The sequence below is a fragment of the Rhinoraja longicauda genome, chromosome 19, assembly GCF_053455715.1.
Source record: "Rhinoraja longicauda isolate Sanriku21f chromosome 19, sRhiLon1.1, whole genome shotgun sequence".
NCBI lineage: Eukaryota > Metazoa > Chordata > Chondrichthyes > Rajiformes > Arhynchobatidae > Rhinoraja > Rhinoraja longicauda.
This window is the reverse complement of record NC_135971.1, coordinates 24,509,087-24,533,155: the sequence shown is the minus strand read 5'-3', so window position 1 is coordinate 24,533,155 and position 24,069 is coordinate 24,509,087. Positions and strand designations below refer to the sequence as shown.

General features: G+C 44.1%; 2 protein-coding genes across 4 annotated transcripts in view; one reads left to right on the top strand and one right to left on the bottom strand.

Annotated features, from left to right (window-relative positions):
• LOC144603201 (RNA-binding protein 4B-like) overlaps positions 1-24,069 on the top strand; it is an 89,208-nt gene that overhangs the window by 57,870 nt on the left and 7,269 nt on the right. The window lies entirely within an intron of this gene.
• LOC144603203 (signaling lymphocytic activation molecule-like) overlaps positions 2,475-24,069 on the bottom strand; it is a 70,443-nt gene continuing 48,848 nt past the window's right edge. For 2 of the 3 annotated variants that reach the window (XM_078416391.1, XM_078416390.1), the window contains one exon: positions 17,061-20,279. In XM_078416391.1, the coding sequence (XP_078272517.1) occupies positions 20,195-20,279 (85 nt within the window). In that variant the 3' untranslated portion in view covers positions 17,061-20,194. Of the gene's footprint in view, positions 3,158-17,060; positions 20,280-24,069 lie in introns of those variants that run through there. The other variant, XM_078416394.1, reaches the window with a different exon arrangement.

Genomic DNA, 24,069 nt, shown 5'->3' with positions numbered 1-24,069 from the left:
CTTTTTGAACAAAGATCCCTTGTTTTCAATCATTGTCCCGTTGTAAATCTTTCCACTGGTAAAGCAGTGGACTCTCCCACAGTAAATCGCTCTACTTCCATTACAGTAACAGCTTTTGACCTTCTGCTCGTACATCTCGAATCGAGGACCAGAGGACATAGGTTTACGGTGAATGTGAAAAGATTTAATCTGCATTAAGGGGTAACTTTTTCACACAAAGGGTGGTTGGTGTATGGAGCAAGCTGCCATTGGAGGTAATTGCGGCAGGGACTTTGCCAACATTTAAGAAAGCGTTAGACAGGTACATGGATAGAACAGGTTTGGAGGGATTTGGACCAAACACAGGCAGGTGGAACGAGTGTAGCTGGGACATGTTGGCCGGTGTGGGCACATTGGGCCGAAGTGCCTGTTTCCACACTGTATAACTCTATGACTATCTGTTCATTGCACATTGAAGTGATGTTAACATGAAGGGCCTTAATGTCTTACTATTTTAGCAAAGCTCTACAATTGTAATCTACGGTATTTGCATTGAGAATTTCCTCCAGCTTTGCCACTAATCACGTTAGCCATTTGTTGGTTCATGGATTTTGCATGCCTTGTTTGTACATGGGAAGGTCAGTGTCAAAGGCAAAGAATGCTTTATAAAAGAAAATACTTATGTGCAGAAAATGTCATTGACTTGGTGAGCCACGAGAAGTAATATTCCCCAAGGACCAGTACCATGACTCTTTTTACATGACCACAATTTGAAATGCAGAAAAGGTATTCAAGTTTAACTACGATACCAAAATAGGAAGTCGGGGAAAGAGTCGTCAACTGGAAAAAGTGACATCAAGTCAAGTTTATCATCTGCATAAATATGGTGAGGTATGGATACAATGAAAATATTCCATGCGGCAGCATTGCAGACATTTAGACTTGGGCAGCACATAAAAACATAAATTATTCATAAATTCTACAAGACAGTGCGGGGAAAAAAGACTGTGGAGTAAAAGCATTGATTCAAGTTCAAAAACACTTAATTTGGCCCCGTGGGGAAATTTACAAAGGCCCCTAGAGTAATACAAAAACTATTTGGGGGGGGGGGGGATGATTAGTAGGGTGAGCAGCGGACAGGGGTGGTTGGGAGTTGAGGAGCTGAACAGATTTAGATTTACAGATACAGCGCAGAAACAGGCCCTTCGGCCCAACGGGTCCGTGCCGCCCAGCGATCCCTGCACATTAACCCTATCCTACACCCACTAGGGACAGTTTTTACATTTGCCTAGCCAATTAACCTACAAACCTCTACGTCTTTGGAGTGTGGGAGGAAACCGAAGATCTCGGAGAAAACCCACGCAGGTCACGGGAGAACGTACAAACTCCGTACAGTACAGCACCCATAGTCAGGATTGAACCCGGGTCTCCGGCGCTGTATTCGCTGTAAGGCAGCAACTCTTCCGCTGCGCCACCGTGCCGCATTGGGGACAAAGGTTGCCCTTCTCCTCTGTCCTACATCCTGGGCAGCGAAGCAGGCGTCCTGAGGGGAGCCACTCAAACGCAGAGAACAGGATGTGTGAGGGGTCCTGTAAAATCCTGCCAGCTGACATTAGCATCTGCTGGTTGCATAGGGTGGAGAGGGCTCTGACAGGAAACCAGAGATAGAGAGATAGAGATATAGAGATAGAGAGATACCGAAGATAGAGGAAACCGAAGATCTCGGAGAAAACCCACGCAGGTCACGGGGAGAACGTACAAACTCCGTACAGACAGCACCCATAGTCAGGATCGAACCTGGGTCTCTGGCGCTGTAAGGCAGTAAATTTACTGCTGGGCCTGTGTGACTGCAACAACTAGAAGAGGGCATGCTGAGGATGGTGGAGAACCTTGATAATAAATGCTGATTTCTTGAGGCAGTACGTCACGTAAATTCTATCCATGATAGCGTGGCGGCGCCGGTATGGCCCAGGCTGTGTGCACAGCCGCTTGCATTTCAGTGCGTTGGAATTGCCTTACCAGGCCATGACGCAACCAAAGATGCATTCTACAGTGCATCTGTGGAAGTCTGCTGATTCTTTTCAAACTTTGAAGAAATTAGGGGTGCTAGCGTGCCTTCTTTGTGATTCCATCTATGAGCTGGGCCCAGGGCAGGTCATCTGAGATGTCGCCACCCAAGAATTTGAAGCTGCTAAGGATAGGATAGTTGAATAGATAGATAGCAGATTGAATTTAATATGGAAACGTATAAGATAATGTGTGTAGGAAGGAACTGCAGATGCTGATTTGCACTGAAGATGGACACAAAATGCTGGAGTAATTCAGTGGGACAGGCAGCGTCTCTGGAGGGAAGGAATGGGTGATATTTCTGGTCGAGATCCTTCCTCAGACAAGAAGGGTCTCAACCTGAAACATCATCCATTCCTTCTCTCCAGACATGCTGCCTATCCTGCTGAGTTATTCCAGCATTTTGTGTCTATCTTCTGAGATAATCCATTTTGGTCGATGAATTGGGGAGATATAGTGATAGCTTAATGACATAGTTGTAAAGTATGGAAGCAGTGAGGGACCTTGTGAATATGGATCAAATTCACAAAGAAGTTACCAAGTGGAAGATTCTTGACCCGAAATGTCACCCATTCTTTCCAGAGATGCTACCTGTCCTGCTGAGCTACTCCAGCATTTCGTGTCTATCTACATGAGGTATTGTCCTTTATAATTAATCTTCTTGCGTACTTCATGCGTATGGCGTGCACAGCCTAAAGTTGTAGATCAAGGGTAGACATCCTGTCCAGGCAGCCTCAGTTGCTGGGTGGATGGCCTTGATGCCACCAGGGAAAAGCCTCATTGAGCAGTCATTCATGATGTGTGGGATGGTCTGGTCTGGATATCTGCAGTCGCAAGCAGGGCTGTCTGTCCTCCCCCACTTGTGCAGGTGATGGGCTGTTCTTGCATGGAGGGTGCGGATCCTGTTCAGGGTTAGCCATTGCTTGCGATGGGGGTAAAATCCCGGTGGTTTCACTGTGGGGTCTGTGATGGCCTCTCCGTTGTTGGTGTTGGCATCTTTCCAGGCTCTGTGCTACTCAGTCTTGGGGTCAAAGTCTTCCAGGGATTTGGCTGAAGACCAGAAGGGCTTGCGGGACTTCAGGCGCATGTTGGGCAGATTGTTCAAGTCAGCCTGGATGAGAAAGTCAGGGTTAGCCTCGATGGTTTATAATTAGTGTTATCATTCAAAAGAAAAGTTATACTGAACCTTTGTTGAATTCTAGTGGGGAGGCACCTAGAGTATTATCTAGTTCTGGATGCCATATTTCAGAACTGGTATGAAGGCCTTTTGAGAGGATCTGGAGATGGAATGTGAGATTTTAGTTGCAAGGTGAGGTGGGAGCTGAGGAGCTTGAGAGGATATTGGAGAGAGTACCAAATTATGACATTTTGGAATGGGAAGAAACTGGAGCACCCGGAGGAAACCCATGAGTGCACAAAGACACATTTTTTACACAAGCTGATTTATTCACAAAATGCTGGAGTAACTCAGCGGGTCAGGCAGCATCTCGGGAGAGAAGGAATGGGTGACGTTTCGGGTCGAGACCCTTCTTCAGACTGAAGACCAGAAGGGCTTGCGGGACTTCAGGCGCATGTTGGGCAGATTGTTCAAGTCAGCCTGGATGAGAAAGTCAGGGTTAGCCTCGATGGTTTATAATTAGTGTTATCATTTTTTTTTTACAGCTTTTTTTACACAAGCTGTTACCCAAATTTGAAACCCAAATGTAACGAGATCTAGCATTACAGGAAACGATATATTTTCATGCCTCAATGGAAATAATTATTAATCTCGATTACATTACAACATTGGATAAGTAGAGAGGGAAATAAAGTTAGAATTAAGTACAGGGAGCAGGGGCCTGGCACTGACTAGATTGCTCTAAAGCAAGACAGACCGAAATGAATAGTGATGGTCATAAATCGTAGGAGCAGAATTAGGCCATCGAGTCCACTCTGCCATTGAATCATGGCAGATCTATATCTTTCACACCCAGGCCTTGCCTGAAGTGAACATTGAAGATATGGTGGTGAAACTTTAAAGTTAACATAAAACAGGTCTGGTATTTGGCTCGGGATATGGGGATTTCCACTGTCGGTGTGCACCAAAGGATTTTGTGAAGCAAAATCCTTCAGGAAATTTTCGGGGGATTTTTTTTTGTTGGAAATCTGTTTTAGAAATGCACACATATTTCCGGTGGCATTAGGTTGCAAAATGGACCTGGAGGCAAGGTACAATAACAAATGCGAATCAGCAACGATGTAATTAACAATGTCCGAAGGGGCTGCAAAGTCGACTATTCCTGTGGGCACACATTGGAACAAGATTCATTTGCATCATAAATTAGATTGCATTAAAAATTAGACATAGAAACATAGAAAATAGGTGCATGAGTAGGCCATTCGGCCCTTCGAGCCTGCACCGCCATTCAATATGATCATGGCTGATCATCCAGCTCAGTAACCTGTACCTGCCTTCTCTCCATACCCCCTGATCCCTTTAGCCACAAGGGCCACATCTAGCTCCCTCTTAAATATAGCCAATGAACTGGCCTCAACTACCTTCTGTGGCAGAGAATTCCACAGACTCACCACTCTGTGTGAAGAAATTTTTTCTCATCTCGGTCCTAAAAGACTTCCCACTTATCCTTAAGCTATGACCCCTGGTTCTGGACATAAACCTGTGAGACCAGCTTTTATCAGCTAAACGTGAAAGGCTGTACCACAACGTCATTTGTCTTTCCACACCGCTGTAAGCACACAAATAATCCACACCATACAAATAATCAATTTTCTCTGAGGGTGAGATCTTGAACAAGGACGTGTCATCACTACCATAGTGTACGTAACCATGACTTTTAAAGCCATCAATAAGATCTTAGTGAATACAACAGCCATCTCTTTATTTCCAATTATTCATTTCCCAGACTCGCCTTCTCTGGGATCAGTGCTCGCTCTGTTTAATCTTTTATGTTCATAAGTCATACGAGTAGAATTAGGCCATTCATCCCACCCAGCCTACTCTGGCATTCAATCACGGCTGATCTATCTTTCCCTCTCAACTGCATTCTCCTGCCGTCTCCACCGAACATTTCACTCCCTTATTAATCAAGATTTTGTCAATCTCAGTTTTTAAAATACCCCATGGCTGGCAATGAATCCACAGATTCGCCATCCTCCGACTAAATAAATTCCTCCTTTTTAAAGGTGCGTCCTTTTATTCTGAGTAATCTTTAAAAAAAATTTAATGTATAAAAACCTTTACTGTATATTTCTCGTTTGCTTCATCTAATACTAATTTTTCTTTCCTTTTCGTACTGTGCTGTGTTTTGTTGTGTTATATCTATCAGACCATCTTTGTACAGAAAATAAACACAAAAAGCTGGAGTAACTCGATGGGACTGGCAGCATCTCTGGAGAGAAGGAATGGGTGGCGTTTCGGGTCGAGATCCTTCTTCAGACCCTTCAGCCCTTGAACCGAAACCACCATTCCTTCTCTCCGGAGATGCTGCCTGTCCCGATAAGTTACTCCAGCTTTTTGTGTCTATCTTTGGTTTAAACCAGCATCTGCAGTTCCATCCTACATGACCATCTTTGTACTTTTGATCTATTTTTTTCGTCCTCTTTTAATAGTCAATAGTCGTTTATTTGTCACATACACATAAATGTGTAGTGAAATGAAACATTACCCGCAGTTCAACAATAAGACCAATAAGAATAATCAATAAAAATGCAATTACACACACAATCATAAACTAACACCAAACAAAAGAAACATCCATCACAGTGAGTCTCCTCCAGTCCCCTCTTCACTGTGATGGAAGGCCAGAATGTCTTTTCTCTTCCCCTGCCGTCTTCTCCCGCGGTCAGGCTGTTGAAGTTGCCACGTTCCAGGCCGCGCCGGACGGTGTAAGGTCCGCGATTCGGAGCGGGCGAAGTCGCTGCCGCTGCCAGAGGTCCCGATGTCGGCCCCCATCCAGGGGCCTGCGGACTTCCGACGTCCAGGCGGCCCGCGCCAGAGTCTCCGGAGACGAGTCGCAGCCGCTCCCGCAGCATCCGAAGGCAGCCAGCGCCGCAGGTGGTGAGTCCGGGCTGCGGGCTCTGCGAACCAGAGCCCAGGTGGTCCCAGGTGCATGGCCGGTGGTAGGCCGCAGCGCGAACGGAGACACGACACAAAACAAAGGTCGCGTCTCCGTTCGGGAGAGACAATGTTACAGTTCCCTCCCACCCCCCCCCCCCCCCCACCCACACATAACATACAAACACTACACCATATTAAAACTACAATTCAGACAAAAACAACAAAAAAGACAAACGGACTGCAGGCAAGCCGCAGCTGCGAGCGCAGCGCTGGCTCCTCGGATCTTTTGTCATTTGACATCAAGTTCAGAATGGATATTGTGGGCTGATCATTCCAAAATGATTCCCAAATGATTCCAAAATTTAATTGGCCTCTTTAATTATTCTCCACTGATCTAGTCTCTATGGACCCGAAGTAATCTGAAGAAGGGTCCTGATCTGAAACTAGTCACAAGGAGCTAGAATCTTACTCAGAACACCAAGTGCTGGAGTAATTCAGTAGATCAGGCGGCATTACTTGGTGACAGGAGGACAGCTCTGCCGGTTTCTCTCGGGAGAACCCCCCTTGCCTGAACCCACCTATGATCTCCAAGCTCTTGTCCCATGCCTTCTCAGCTCATTTCCCCTCTTACCAGTCTGAAGAAGGATCCTGACCTGAAGCATCGTTTGTCCATTTCTCTCCACAAATGCTGCTGCCTGACCTGCTGAGTTCCTCTTGCACTTTGTTGTTTTTGCTCAAGGTTCTAGCATCAGCAGTCTCATGTGTCACCATAGGTAAATCTGGAACTGTTGCACAGCTAGAAAGGTGGTTTAGAGGCATAGAGGGCAGCACAGTGATGCAGTTGTGGAGTTGCTGCCTTACAGCACCAGAAACCCAGGTACGATCCTGACTACTGGTGCTGTCTTTATAGAGTTTGTACGTTCCTGTTGAGACTGCGATGGTTTTCTCTGGGTGTTCCGGTTGCCTCCCACCCTCCAAAGACGTACAGGTTTGTAGGTTAATTGGCTTCTGTAAATTGTAAATTGTCCCTAGTGTGTAGGATCGTGCTAGTGTACAGAGTGATCGCTGATCATCATGGACTTGCTGAGCCAAAGGGCCTGTTTCTACATTATATCTTAAGTCCACTCTTGAGCCTGAGGGAGTTTCAAGCAAGGGGACGTAGTTACAAGTAGGGAGTCATTTAAAATTAAGGTCCGTAGGATTTTTTTCTCACAGAGGGCAGTGAATCTCTGAAATTCTGTACCCGAGAGTCATGCAGAGTAAGAAACACACTGCTGGAAGACCTCAGCAGGTCTGGCAACATCTGTGGAGGGAAATGGAAAAGTTTCAGATTGGGGCCCTTCTTCAGATTACTTCAGGTCCAGCGAGGATGGATCACTGGAGGATAATTAAAGAGGCCAATTAAATTTTGGAATGATTTGGGAATTGAGGGCTTGGGTAATGAACAGTCAAGGGAATTAATTCCTGGGTAGAAATTCAGATGCTCCTCGACATACGATGCTTCGACTTATGATATTTCGACTCAAAGTCGCTCAAGTGGGACAGACCCTTTAGGTACATATATTAGCCCAAGTGGACCTGTTGGGCCCAAACCTCTTCTGCATTGGTCCAGCACCCTCTCCTCCCCCACTCCTACTTCCCTCACCCACTCCATCCCCCCTCCTCCCCTCCCCTCCTCAACCCCTCTTATCCCCTCCTCACTCATCCACTCCATCCCCCCTGAACCGCCCAAACCTCTCCTGCATTGGTCTAGCATCCTCCCCTCCCCCTCTTTCCCTTCCCCCATTCACCCACTCCATCCCCCTCCACCCCCCACTCACCCACTAAGTCGGGGAACATCTGCAATAGATGGACAGGCCCCAACGGGTGAGTAAGGTGGTCCTAAAACTATCGTGCTATCGTGCACCATTTTTTTTGTGGATGAAAACTGCACAAGGAAACAACCGCACAAACAAACAACTATGACACAAACATACGGAACATACAGAACAAATAAGATGAGAGTTTTCGTAATATATAGATTTTGTTTTAGACTTAGAGATACAACGTGGAAACGGCTCACTGAGTCTGTGCCGACCAGCGATCCCCGTACACTAATAAGGGAATCTCCATGTAACAGATGGGGCATTTAGGAGAGGGGGGGGGGGGTTAAAGAAACTTTGTAATTTTCTATTCCTTAGGCCTTCAAAACAGAGATTGATAGATTTCAGAATCTAAGATGAATTCAAGTGATTTGTGTTTAGGGCAGGAAAGTTATGTTGAATCAAGGATCTGCAGATGCTGGTTTACCGTAGAAAGACGCAAAATGCTGGAGTAACTCAGTGGGTCAGGCAGCATCCCCAGAGAACATGGATACGCGACGCCTCGGGACCCTTCTTCAAACAAATTGCGGGGGCGGGGGAAGCTAGAAGAGTGGAGGGGTGGCACCCTGGTGCATCGGTTGGGTTGCTACCTTGCAGGTTCAATCCTGACCTTGGGCTCGGTTGGTACAGAGTTTGCACATTCTCCTTGTGACCTTGTGAGTTTTCTCCGGGTGCTCTGGTTTCTTCCCACATTCCAAAGACGTGCAGGTTTGGAGGCTAATTTGCTTCTGCACATTGCTCATAGTGTGTTGGATAGAACTCGTGTGCGGGTGATCATTGGTCGACACAGCCTCAGAGGGCCGAAGGGCCTGTTTCAACGCTGTGTCTCTAAACTAAACTAAACCAAACTAACTAAACCCTGCAATCAGTCTGAAGAGGGGTTGTGACCCCAGGAAAATTATGTTGATGTACAAGGCTAGCCACAAACTAGACGGAACTGAATGAACTACTCCTGTTCCTCTTTTTAATATCAGAATTTATTTAATTTTCAGAAAAAAATCATACATATTGAAATATCCAGGATTAATGTGTATCTACAATGCAAATGTTTTCATTCTATTCTATGCAATTATGCTTTTGGCCTGCCAACAGTCATTGATGTTAGCACATATTAGCATATATGGGCTTCTCACAATTGAATTGAATAAATTTTATTTGCCTAGTATTTTGCCTTGAAATACTTTGAAAAAAGGAATTTGCCTTGGTGCGTTACTCGCAAGGATAATAACACAATATAAGGTAGACAATTCAAAATAAAACATTATAATTTAAGCATATGAAATAAAATGCCAGGGCAAAAAGAGGCTACAGACTTTTGACTGTTGAGTCGAGCTACTTGCTCATGGAAAGAAGGTGTTTTTATGTCTGGCTGTGGTGGCTTTGATAGTCTGGAGTCGCCTCCCAGAGGGAAGTACTTCAAAGAATTTGGCCAGGGTGAGAGAGGTCTGAGATGATCTTGCCCGCTCGCTTCCTGGCCCTTGCAGTGTACAGTTCATCAATGGGGGGAAGGTTGCAGCCAACAACCTTCTCGGCTGATCAAACGAGCTGCAGCCTGCGGATATCATGCTTGGTAGCTGAGCCAAACCAGACCATGATGGGGAAGATGAGTTCAGACTCTATGGTGGTAGTGTGAAACTGGACCATCATTGCCTGTGGTAGGTTGTGTTTTTTCAGCTGTCACAACAGGTACATCCTCTGTTTGGCTTTTTTGACTGTAGAGTTGATGGTGGCCTCCCAATTAAAGTCCCTGGAGATGATGGTTCCAAGGAACTTAAATGACCCCACAGTTGTGACTGTAGTGTTGATGGTGAATGGGGGGGGGGGGCTTTCCTAAAGTCTACAATCAATTCCACTGTCTTAAGAGCATTGAGCTCCAGGTTGTTGTGATGGCACAAGGACGCCAGCTGTGTCACTTCCTGTCTGTAGGCAGATTCCTCCCCATCCTGGATCAGTCCAATCAGGGTTGTGTAGTCCGCCAACTTGAAAAGCTTGACGGCGTCTGTGGAGGTGCATTCGTTGGTGTAGAGAGAGTAAAGGCAAGCGAAGGGTATGCAGCCTTGCGGTGCTCCTATGCTGAGGGTCTGCGGGTCCGAGATGTACTTTCCCAGCCTCACATGCTGCTTCCTATCTGTCAGGAAGTTGGTAATCCACTGACAGAAGGGTCCAGGCACAGTCAGCTGGGAGTTTGGAGAGTAGTCATTCTGGCACAATGGTGTGGAATGCACTACTAAAATCCACAACCAGAATCCTTGCATGGTTAGAAGGATGAGGGGGGATCTTATTGAAACATATAAGATAATTAGGGGATTGGACACATTAGAGGCAGGAAACATGTTCCCAATGTTGGGGGAGTCCAGAACAAGGGGCCACAGTTTAAGAATAAGGGGTAGGCCATTTAGAACGGAGATGAGGAAGAACTTTTTCAGTCAGAGAGTGGTGAAGGTGTGGAATTCTCTGCCTCAGAAGGCAGTGGAGGCCAGTTCGTTGGATGCTTTCAAGAGAGAGTTGGATAGAGCTCTTAAGGGTAGCGGAGTGAGGGGGTATGGGGAGAAGGCAGGAACGGGGTACTGATTGAGAGTGATCAGCCATGATCATATTGAATGGCGGTGCTGGCTCGAAGGGCTGAATGGCCTACTCCTGCACCTATTGTCTATTGTTCCCCTGGTGGTCCAGGTGCTGGAGGATGAAGTGCAGGCCTAGGTTGACTGTGTCATCCATTGATCTATTGGGCCAGTATGCAAACTGCAGGGGGTCCAGCAGGGGGTTTGTGATACTTTTCAGGTGGGCCAGCACGTCTTTCAAAGGTTTTCATGATCACAGAGGTAAGTGCGACACGCCTGTGGTCATTAAAACCAGTAATCTTTGGCTTTTTGGGTACAGGAACAATAGTAGAGATTTTGAAGCAGGCTGGGACAGTGCAGGTTTGCAGAGACTGATTGTTATCAAACCTGTTTTTGTGTCAATTAAACACTTGTCGCCCGAATCAAAATACTAAATATTAGTTTATTCATGATAATGACACAGAAATCCCCTACATAGTTTATCTCCACACTAATATTCCCACGGCATTCTTTTTGTCTCTTTATCAGGATAGTATATTTTGGTACAGCCCAGTTTCCTCAGTCATGGAATGAAATTGAGGACATGTTGGTAAAAGCAGCTTGCTGTGAAAGTCACATCACCCACAAGCTCTCTTCAATAGCCCTGGGACTTTGGAAGTTCTGCCTCAAGTCCAGCCATTGCCCTTCTGATAGCACCTTCAGCCATAAATTCATATGAGTTAAGGTTAAGGCCATAAATGCCTTTTTCCTGAAATGGCTGTCCCATTATAACACAAATAACAACATGTGATATCAGACTTACTGTTAATTAGACATCTTATTTCTACCATGAAATGAGACCCTAAGAGCATTGGCCCCGACCCTCCCCCTCCTCATCTCCATTCAAAACCTTCCTCTCTCCTTCTCTTGGACTAGAATGTAAATGTCTGGGAAGTTTGGTATTGGCTCCTCCATTCATCTAAACAATTCAAAAGGAGCTACACAAAAACTTTAAAATGAAGAATTCCCCCCCCACCCCCTACAATCAGTCTGAAGAGAGGTCCTGACCCAAAGTGACACCTTTTTTTGGAAGGAAATAATATTACCCATCTGCAAAATTAACTCTGTTTTCTCTCTGCATTGGCAGTACCTCACCTACTGTACATTTCCTACAGCTCTGATGGCATTCACAGCTATTACATGTCCCTTTTTTTCCCCCGCTCTCTCCAAATATTCTTATTAACCTATCAACCAGTGGTTTAAGCTGAAGGTTATCCCCACAAAAAACCCTGGGCCCACCATACCATAGATATTCTCTTTGTCCTATTCATCCCACCCCCTCATCCTCTTTAATTTAAAGCAAGCTTACTTTCTCAAGAAGGAATTTCACCTGCAATCTGTTGCCCTTTCCACAGATGCTGCCTGACCCACTGAGGGTCTCCTGTATTTTCTGTATTCACCTATTATTAGACGGGATTATAAATGGATTCAGGTGGGCCTTGAAGATTGCCAATAGCAGTATTTCAAAGCACATCATTTGGATTCCTTTCTTTTTTTTTTTTTTCTTCTTAATTTTTTAATTTTTATAATTGATTACAATGCATATAACAACAACAGTAAACCCCATCCCTCCCCTTCCCTACATAATCATGAAAACAAACAAACAAAAACAAACAAATAAATAAATAAAAAAACATTTATTTTTTTTAAACAACTACAATGTGACAAAAAAGACAAAAGCACAAAAACATGAGGCAAGGTAATTTTCACAAGTCAAATATTTCAGTATTTTCACTGCTGGATTCAAAGAAGGTACAAAAGCATGTAGCATTGAGGGGATAGTTTTATGGTCTAGCTTCTCAAGTGTTGTGGAATACCCGAATAGAGCAGTTTCAGAGTCCGGAGTTAAAGTGACGTTTAAAACAGTGGAGTACCATTGAAATAAAAGACACCAAAGGTTGTGAAGTTTTGGACAAGTCCAAAAGTGGTGAGCGAGTGTACCCTCAGCGGTCTTGCATCTATTACACAAAGGTGAGAGATCAGGAAAGATTTTATGCAGCTTAACCTTAGAGTAGTGTAATCTGTGTATAACCTTGAATTGAATCAGTTGTAGCCTAGAATTAATAGAACAGGATTTTATACTTTTCAGTACTACCTTCCAGACATCGTCATCAATTTCAATGTTAAGGTCTTCTTCCCAGGTTTGTTTTATTTTTAAAGTAGATTTATCTAGTTTGTTTGAAAAGATACCTACAAAAGATGAGATTAGGTTCTTTGCTTCCGGGGGACCCAGCAAAATTTTGGACAACGAGTTGTCTTTGGGCAGGGACTCAAAAAGCAAATTGTTTTGTCGAACATAATTTCTCAGCTGTAAGTACCTGAAGAATTGAGTTTTGGGCAATGAGAACTTGGATTGTAGCTGATCAAATGATGCAAAGTGTCTATTTATGTAAAGATCTTTTATTGTAACTATCCCTTTACAGCTCCATTCTTTGAATGCTGTGTCTGTAAATGATGGGGGGAAAGGGTGGTTATGCCAGATTGGGGCGTGCATTGACGTATTCGGAAGCTCACAAGCTTTCCTAATTTGGTGCCATATTCTCTGAGCATTGGACAGAGTGAAGTGATCCTCTCTAAGAGAGGTGAGAGATCTGGGTAATGAAAAAAGGAGAGCAGGGAGAGAAGTTTTTGGGGTTAAGCTTTTTTCAATCGCCAGCCAAGGGGGCAGGTCATATCCAACTCCCCGTTCATATGCATACTGCCAGTATACCATGACTCTAACATTGGCCGCCCAATAGTAATATAAAAAGCACGGTAACCCCAGTCCCCCATGTTCCCTCGTTTTTTGAAGATAAGCTTTTGAGATCCTGTGTGCTTTATATCCCCCAAAAAATGGCATAATGATAGAATCGATTAACTTAAAGTAGGATTTGGGGATAAAAACAGGGACATTCTGAAATAAATACAGAAATCTCGGCAGGGAGACCATCTTTACTGCGTTCACGCGGCCAATCAAGGAAATAGGCAACGTTCTCCATTTCTCTATATTCTCCTTTAGCTTGTTCAACCTTTCGGTAAAGTTAATTTAAAAAAGGGTCTTGGGGTTTTTAGATATTTTAATGCCCAGATATTTTATACTATCCGGACTTGTTTTAAACTGCATGTTGGCTAAGAATACAGGGTCTAATTCTGCTGTTATCGATATAAGTTCACTCTTCTGCCAGTTTATAGTGTAACCTGAGACCTCGCCAAAGGAATTAATAAGCTGGAATAGGTAAGGGACAGAATGTTCAGGGTCAGATACAAAGATGGCAATATCATCCGCATAAAGCGAAACCTTATGTTCCACCCCACCCAGTATTATCGGTTTTATAAGCGCATGCCCTCTTATGCCGATTGCCAGCGGCTCAATGGCTAACGCAAAGAGGAGCGGCGAGAGGGGGCAGCCCTGTCGCGTACCCCTCTGAAGGGCAAAAGGGGGTGACCTATCCTGGTTTGTGAGTATGGAAGCGGTGGGATGAGCATATATAAGACGTACCCAGGAAATAAAAGAGGCACCAAGACCAAACTCTTCCAGCACTCTGAGTAAATATCCCCACTCAACCTGATCGAAAGCTTTTTCTGCGTCTAAACACAGAATGGCTTGTTTGGAAGAACTATCGAATTTGTGATACATAATATTCATTACTCTTCTAACATTAAAGAAAGAGAACCTATTGGGGATGAACCCGGTCTGATCCGTAAAGATAATGGATTCTATACACTTATTTAGTCTAGTCGCCATTATTTTAGTAAAAATTTTGAAATCCAAATTAAGCATAGAAATTGGTCGGTATGAGGAGGGATTGGTTTCATCCCTGTCTTGTTTCAATAAGAGAGAAATATTAGCATTATACAATGACGGTGGGAGCTTTTTCAACTCGATTGAGTGGGAAAGCATCCTGTGCAGGATCGGAGTTACCTGGTCAGCAAACTTCTTATAAAATTCGACTCCAAAACCGTCTGGCCCAGGGCTCTTGCCGTTTTGCAACGACCTAATTGCATCCATGATTTCTACAGAGGAGGGTTCTGAGTTTAAGGCCTCACAAGAGGCACTATCTAATTTTGGTTTGTCCAACTTTTTTAACCATGCATTGATATCACCGTTAGCTTTGGATTTATACAGCTCTTGATAATACTCCTTAAAGCGTTCATTTATTAATTTTGGATCGGTTAAAACAACACCCTTGCCTGATTTTATTATATGTATGGCCCTACTTGCTTGTTGCCCTCTAAGCTGACGGGCTAACAATGTATGCGGTTTGTCCCCTAATTCAAAATATCGCTGTTTCAGTCGCAGTAGCTGGTCACTGACTTGATTTGTTAGAATCGTGTTATACTCATATTTAAGACTGAGCATATTTTGCAGCGTTTGGGGGTTGTTTGTGCTCCTATACGTCTCCATTGGAGAAAGCTCTGAATCAATTTCTTGTAGACGTCTCTCTCTGGATTTCTTTAAAGACGCTTCATACGAAATAATATGACCCCTCATAACTGCCTTGAAAGCTTCCCACAAGGTGGAGTCCGAGACATCAGAAGTGTCATTGGTCTCCAAATATTCTGTAATTTTTTCAGACATGTATTTACAGAAAGTTCCATCATTAAGCAAGGAAAGGCGTAGTCGCCATTTAGCACATCGTTTAGACAGCTTAAAGTCAAAGATAATTGAGGTTGGAGCGTGATCTGAGATAAAAATGTTATGATATTTGGTATTTATTACATTAGGTATGAGTTTCGAGTCTAATAAAAAATAATCGATACGAGAGTATGAATTGTGCATTTTAGAAGAAAAAAAAGAGTATTCTCTGTCTGTGGGATGCTGTATCCTCCAAATGTCAACTAAATTGGTTCCTTTCTAGCTGAGAATTATTCAACCATCATCACTCAAAATAAATTGCCAGTTTTCTCTTTTCTGTGTTCGTGACCTTGATAATTAGCTGCTGCATTTCCCATGTTTCAGGGAAGACATGTTCCTCTGGAGTTTTCATAGATGGAGTTGCACAGAATGCCTCCTCTTGTAGGACAGCTATGGGCCATTCTTTCAAAGTAAGGAGTTTTGACAGAGAATAGATGATTTTTTTTTAAGATAGACACAAAAAGCTGGACAGTAACTCAGCGGGACAGGCAGCATCTCTGGAGAGAAGGAATGGGTGGCGTTTTGGGCCGAGACCTTTCTTCAGAGGTCTTTGCAACTTTGTTCCTCAGACTCAAGAGCTTTTGATTATTTGTAAGATGGCGATAGATAGGTTCTTGGTGATTTGGGGTAGGAGTTGAGGTTTGTCAGATCAGCCATGATCTTATTCAACAGCAGAGCCGGTTCAGGGTCCGGTATAGTGGAGAGAGAAGAAAGCTGGCTTTGTTTCTAGTAGATGCGTTTACCCGTTCGACCACATGTCAGGGCTTTGTTTGTACAGCTTTAATGAGTACATATTGTACTGCCTTTTGATTGAACTCAGTGACTGAGCGTTCACAAGGGCCCTGACATAGAGGAATTCCAACATCTCAGCAAATAAATCTTTCCTTATCTCAATCCATGATTCTGAAACAGTGACCCCTGGTTCCAGATTCATCTGTGCATCTACATAGCCGAGCACTATAAGAATTTCGTAAATTTCAACGGGATCACCCCTCGTTCTATTATTCTAAATAACATTGGCCTATTCTGCTCAATCTTGCCTTGTACTGAACCAGTCTACCGAATCTTCGCTGCACATTACGATCCCTGCGGAATCCCACTCGCTGCAGTATGCCAATCTGAGAAAGATTAATTTCCTTTCCTCACTTTCTGCTCTTATCCATTAACCATTTGTCCGTCCATTCTTCATATAACCTTCAATTCATATAGCCACATTCTATGGTTCCCCATCTTCTATTGTGCCACTCACATTCTCAATAGGCTAGTCAAGTGTAATTTACCTTTTGTATATGTGTTTACTATGCTCAAGCATATTCCATGATGTCCTGATACCTATATCCTAAACCTCTCGTTTGGAATCAGGGAGGAGCCAGCGCTGCCATCGCAGCTGCGGCTTGCCTGCAGTCCGTCTGTCTTTTGTGTTTTTTGTTGTTTTTGTCTGAATTGTAGTTTTAATATGATGTAGTGTTGTATGTTATGTTTTGGGGGGGGGGGTGGGAGGGAACGGGAACTGTAAAATTCTCTCTCCAGAACGGAGACGCGACCTTTGTTCTGTGTCGTGTCTCCGTTCCCGCTGCGGCCTACCATCGGCCATGCACCTGGGACCACCTGGGGCTCTGGTTCGCAGTGCCCACGGCCCGGACTCACCACCTGCGGCGCTGGCTGCCTGCGAATGCTGCGGGAACGGCTGAGACTCGTCTCCGGAGGCTCCGGCGCGGGCCGCGTGGACGTCGGAAGCCCGCAGGCCCCTGGGTGGGGGCCGACATCGGGAGCTCCGGCAGCGGCAGAGGCAACGTGTTCGCCCGCCCCGAATCGCGGGGCTTGGGTCGGCCCGCCACGGACCTTTCACCGTCCGGCGCGGCCTGAAATAGGCCGTGGACCTTTCACCGTCCAGCGGGGGCTTCAATATCGGGAGCCCCGACCGCCCCGACGTGGCAACTCCAACAGCCTGACCGCGGGACAAGACGGCAGGGAAGAGAAAAAGACATTGTGGCCTTCCATCACAGTGAGAAGGGACTGGAGGAGACTCACTGTGATGGATGTTTCTTTTTGTTTGGTGTTAGTTGTGATTGTATGTGTTATTGCATTTTTATTGATTAATCTTATTGGTCTTATTGTTCAACTGCAGGTAATGTTTCATTTTACTACACATTTATGTGTATGTAACAAATAAACGACTATTGACTATTGACAGCCAAAACGGTACACGATAGCGCAACAATTTTAGGCTCAGTCTTAAGAAGGGTCTCGACCTGAAACGTCACCCATTCCTTCTCTCCCGAGATGCTGCCTGACCTGCTGAGTTACTCCAGCATTTTGTGAATAAATACCTTCAAGCTAATAGGTGGTCAGTTCACACTACCTCCTTTCTTAAATAATGGATTCATAATCAGCAGGATTCCATTCGTTGAACATCTCAGTCTATAGAATTTAGAAGAACAGTAAGTGGAGCATCCGCTATTTATAGGTAATCTATTTGAAAACTTTGTGGTTTAGATTCTTCGAATTTTGTTGGTGGTCAGACTCGTCAAAAAGGACTGACCTTTAGGAAGAGATGAGAAAGAATTTCATTGGTCAGAGGATGGTGAATCCATGGAATTCATTACCACAGAAAACATGGAGGCCACGTCTCAATATTTTTAAGCTTGAGATTGATAGGTTGATTAGTATGGGTGCCAGGTTATGGGGAGAAGGCAGGAGAATGGGGTTGAGAGAGAAAGATATATCGGCCATGATTGAATGGCAGAGTAGACCCGATGAGCAGAATGGCCTAATTATGCTCCTATGACATATGAACACTCCTTCCGGATATGTTTTTCTGAACACAATATCCCCCGTTCTCACCAGACCCGTGGTCCGTTAGTATTTCTAGCATGCTTTCTTCCGTGATAGGATTCGCAATGTATTTGCTTTATTTCACTCAATAAATTCTCCTCGAGGTCTGTGTGAGGGGACCCTCTCTACCCTGATGTTTCTTTACAAGAGAGTAGAAGACAGAAGAAAGTCGGAGAGAGGCATTGTGATGCATGGTTTTCATTTCTGTATTTTAGTTTAGTTTATTGTCACGTGTACTGAGGTGCAATGAAAAGCTTTTTTGCGCGCCAACCAGCCAGCGAAAAGATTACATGAAGATAATCAAGCCAACCACAGTATACAGATACATGATAAAGGGGATGACATTTAGTGCAACAAAGTCCGATTAAATATAGTCTATGGGTCTCCAATGAGGTAGATGGTAGCTCAGGACCGCCTGTTGACAGGATGTTCAGTTGCCTGATGACATTTCTTTAATCCATGGTTAACAATGCAGATGCCTAAAACTTCAATGGTTTTTCCAATGTTCCATGATTTTTTTTTAAATATTTTGTTTTTAACTAGTATATATACACTTCTTGTATTTTTTTTTTACAATAGGTACAGGAGTAGGCCATTCAGCCCTTCAAGCCAGCACCACCATTCAATGTGATCATGGCTAATCATTCTCAATCAGTACCCCGTTCCTGCCTTCTCCCCATACCCCCTGACTCCGCTATCCTTAAGAGCTCTATCTAGCTCTCTCTTGAATGCATTCAGAGAATTGGCCTCCACTGCCTTCTGAGGCAGAGAGTTCCACAGATTTACAACTCTCTGACTGAAAAGATTTTTCCTCATCCCCGGTCTAAATGGCCTAGCCCTTATTCTTAAACTGTGGCCCCTGGTTCTGGACTCCCCCAACATTGGGAACATGTTTCCTGCCTCTAACGTGTCCAACCCCTTAATAATCTTATGTTTCGATAAGATTCCCCTCTCATCCTTCTAAATTCCAGTGTATACAAGCCTAATTGCTCCAGCCTTTCAACATACGACAGTCCCGCCATTCCGGGAATTAACCTAGTGAACCTACGCTGCACGCCCTCAATAGCAAGAATATCCTTCCTCAAATTTGGAGACCAAAACTGCACACATTATACTCCCTCCAGCATTTTGTGTCTTGACCAAACAGTAGTTGTTCCACTGGTATTCCATCACTCCAGAGCAGTACATCTTGAAGAAGCACTCGGAATTCCCGGGACAGTGTTGTTTCTGGGTGCTCTTTGTACAGTCGACTGAGGCACATTTTGTTGAAAGCCACACTGAACTAAAATACTTTGTTGACACATTCAGAACACATTTGGGTTGGCAAAGAAACAGCCTCACACAGTTAAATAGCTTTGTTTAAAAAAATCTAACTTCTTGCACACAGGCATGCTAGAAGCAGACAGGAAATGGTGGAAATACACTGCTTGACAGATCTTAATCAACACAACCACAAGACAACAGAAGCAATAGCAGTGGTTTGCTTCACAGTGCTGTTGCTTGCGCTGTGTTTAGTAAGATCATGGCCCATCTGAATTTACTGTTCCCTCTACTCTCCTTAGATTGGTCTAGAGATACAGAGTGGAAACCATTCCTTCAGCCCACAGTCTGCACTGACCAGCGATCACCTGTACACTTGCACTATCCTACATACTAGACAGTTTATAATTTACAGCACTCACTTCCTACATACTACTGACAATGTGCCACCATCTCTGTAACCTGCTCAACCTTTCCTCATGAGATAATCCATTCATCCCACGAATTAAGCTAGTGAGCCTTCCCCATACTACCTCGATCACAAGGATATTTCCATCACATCACACTTATTTACATGCTCCGCCACTTGATGGAAGCCATGGCATGTCTCTTTCACTGAGTTCCCTCCTGAGAAATGATGGCCTTGTTGTGTATTTCCAACATTTCCTGCTTGAATATTTCCCATTTACCTTGGCCTTTCAAACAGTGGGATCTGGTTGGAAGCAAGTTCCAGCACTCTCCGCGAACAAACAAGCCATTCGGGTCAGCTGTAAGTATTGCAGCAAGCAGCTCACATAAGGGTCGGTGCTGCAATTGAAGCTGGTGATTAGATTTCATGTATCAGATGATAAGCGGTGGGCAGAGAGCGCCTCTCCCTCATTCGTTCTTGCCCCTGCAGTTGGAAGTTTGGGGTTGAATTTTATCTCATCGTATATCGTGGTGAGCTGTGCCTTTCGATTTTGCTCTCCCCCACTGGCATCCAGTTGACGTAAAGGTCTCTGTGGCTTGAAAGGAAAGAATGTCAGTGCACCATGTGTTTCGATCCTGTGCTTATCTGACTCAGGCTTGTAAAGCATAGTGCAAGGAATAGTGCAGAGGATTGTTTTGGAGTACAAGGCAGTTTACAGACATGAAGAGAGATTTTGGCACTGGGAGTTAGAGTTTCGTGCAGTGTCAATTCTGAAATGCCTAGTAAAAGAGATGATGTGTTATGAAGTAACAGAAGGAATTTTCTCATGTTTAGTGGCCTTTGTGCCACATGACATGCAGAGCAAGGGCTGCAGACGTCTGCCTGTTATGTTAATCTCTGTCTTGTGGAATTCAACTCTGCAGGGAGAGTAAACAGAGTTCGCTATCAGGGCTGAAGCTTTGTGCTGGAGGACTTACTGTGGGAGGGCTGCTTTCTCAAGGTTACAGGCAGCAACTACCGTCTGCTAAAACTGGTTGTTCCGTACAATGTGTTGGTTAGATTTCTGAGAATCCCCGCATTGTAGGAAATCAGGTAACAAAAACATATGTGTCAATAGTTAAAAGGAGCTGGGGGCCAGAGAGCCTCAGACGCGCAATAATGTTTTCTGTCCCCCACAGGATTTTTTTTTTTAATGGTCCTTTTTAATAGCTATAAGATTACTTTTGTTACTTTAAGCCAACAATACATAGGCTGTATGTTACATTGAGTATCACTTGCACAAGTGTCAATTGCAGCAATTGCTTGTCAATTTCAGTGGCTGACGGTGAAAGTGGCAGCTGTGTTCTTAAGAGACATTGTTCCTGGGTAACAATGGTGTGTGGAGGTTACAAGGAAGCATTTTTTCCCCAAACTATTCTTTTGCAAAGACAGCTTTTTTATTCCATTTGTCAGTTTCCAATCAAAATGTCATCAGAACCAAATTCAGCCCGCGTAATACTGAGAGTGTTCCCTGATTCATCAATTAGGTTGTATCCATAAGGTCATAAGTGATCGGAACAGAATTACGCCATCAAGTCTACTCCGCCATTCGATCATGGCTGATCTATCTCTCCCTCCTAACCCCATTCTCCTGCCTTCTCCCAATAACCTCTGACACCTGTACTAATCAAAATGGATGCATTAGTGATAATTTTTCAAAACTCTTTAGATTCTGGAGTAGTTCCTGAGGATTGGAGGGTAGCTAATGTAACCCCACTTTTTAAAAAGGGAGGGAGAGAGAAAACGGAATTATAGACCAGTTAGCCTAACATCGGTAGTGGGGAAATTGCTAGAGTCAGTTATTAAAGATGTGATAGCATCACATTTGGAAAGTGGTGAAATCATCGGACAAAGTCAGCATGGATTTATGAAAGGCAAATCATGCCTGACGAATCTTATAGAATTTTTCGAGGATGTAACTAGTAGAGTGGATAAGGGAGAACCAGTCGATGTGTTATATCTGGACTTTCAGAAGGCCTTCGACAAGGTCCCACATAGGAGATTGGGGTACAAACTTAAAGCACACGGTATTGGGGGTTCACTGTTGAGGTGGATAGAGAATTGGTTGGCGGACAGGAAGCAAAGAGTAGGAATAAACGGGTCCTTTTCGGAATGGCAGGCAGTGACTAGTGGGGTACCGCAAGGCTCAGTGCTGGGACCCCAGTTATTTACAATATATATTAATGATTTGGACGAGGGAATTGAATGCAACATCTCTAAGTTTGCAGATGACACGAAGCTGGATGGCAGTGTTAGCTGCGAGGAGGATGCTAGGTGGCTGTAGAGTGACTTGGATAGATTAGGAGAGTGGGCAAATGCATGGCAGATGCAATATAATGTGGATAAATGTGAGGTTATCCACTTTGGCGGCAAGAACAGGAAAGCAGAGTATTACCTGAATGGTGGCCAATTAGGAAAAGGGGAGATGCAACGTGACCTGGGTGTCATGGTGCACCAGTCATTGAAAGCAAGCGTGCAGGTGCAGCAGGCAGTGAAGCAAGTGAATGGTATGTTGGCATTCATAGCAAGAGGATTTGAGTATAGGAGCAGGGAGGTTCTGCTGCAGTTGTACAGGGTCTTGGTGAGACCGCACCTGGAGTATTGTGTACAGTTTTGGTCTCCTAATCTGAGGAAAGACATTCTAGCCTTAGAGGGAGTACCGAGAAGGTTCACCAGATTGATCCCTGGGATGGCAGGACTTTCATATGAAGAAAGACTGGATAGACTGGGCTTATACTCGCTGGAATTTAGAATACTGAGGGGGGATCTTATTGAAACATATAAAATTCTTAAGGGGTTGGAGAGGCTAGATGCGGGAAGATTGTTCCCGATGTTGGGGAAGTCCAGAACCAGGGGTTACAGCTTAATGATAAGGGGGAAGTCTTTTAGGACCGAGATGAGAAAACATTTCTTCACACAGAGAGTGGTGAGTCTGTGGAATTCTCTGCCGCAGAAGGTAGTTGAGGCCAGTTCATTGGCTATATTTAAGAGGGAGTTAGATGTGGCCCTTGTGGCTAAGGGGATCAGGGGGTATGGAGAGAAGGCAGGTACAGGTTACTGAGCTGGATGATCAGCCATGATCATATTGAATGGCGGTGCAGGCTCGAAGGGCCGAATGGACTACTCCTGCACCTATTTTTTATGTTTCTATGATTGTGCCTTATTCATCACCAGTAAACATTTCCCTTTGGAAAATTACTAATAGGAAAGAGGCAAAATTGATTCTTCAGAGGATGTTGTTTTAGGTTTAGAAAGTTATCAGGACCACTGTTGTTGTAGGTTTAGAAAGTTATCAGGACCACTTTAAAACACAATGTGTTTTGTACTTCTGAGTACTGACTGCCCTCTCTGCTGCATCTTGTTCCAGACATATCTGTTATCGAATCATTCATGCACATTTTTATTCACACCGTGTGGCATGGAACCGCAGTGGACATAGAATGCTACAGCATCTGCAGACAGGGTCCAAACCACATTGAGTCGAACAATCTAAACCTCGCCTCGCTAAAGGGACAAAGTACTTTGGTGCATTTTCTGATTACTTTTATGTTCCATGACGACTTAGCCCCTGCCTGCCAGCAATTTCTATCAGCCCTATAATCCCTCCAGAAACCGTCACTCTTGGCCTCTCGAACACCCACAATGTAATCAATTCATTATTGGCACATTCTTTCCACTGTCAAATAAACAACTTCTGGATTTCCTTCCCGCTCTTATTTAAGCACTCGTTAAAATCTAACCTACTAAGCTTTTATCATCATTCTTAGCTTCACCTTCAGTAGCACAAAACAGTTTTAGGTTATTAACACTATGATATTTCTTAGGACATTTTGCTACATTTTTGTTTTAACTTTTTCATATTCCACTCATCTTTTAAATGTCTTTCTGGTAACTCTTTCATTCAGCTTGGGTAGTAAAGCCTCGCATTCAGATGTTAGTGCAGTAGTAGTAATGCCCAAATAATTAGATGAGATTGAAACGGGCGCAGTTAGATTCATGAGATCATGAACGCAGCCGAAATAACAAAACAAGCACTCAACGTGCAACAGAGAGAGAACGATGAGAGACTAATGCCTAGGGAAGAAGGGAAAGAACAAGAAAGGAGCAAACTTTCAGAAAAGTTGAACTGCAACTTAACTTGCAGAAGCAAAATGAGAAAGTGAGAAGACACACAAAAGCAAAGGTGGCAGACAAGCTAAAAAATGGGGAAAGCCACAGAAAGACAAATAAGATTACAACAGTGGTTAAACATTTGTGAGATGTGAGAACTACAGAGACAAAGGTAGAGCCACAAGGAATTGCAGATGTTGGAATCTTGAACAAACGACAAAAGTACCGGAGGAACT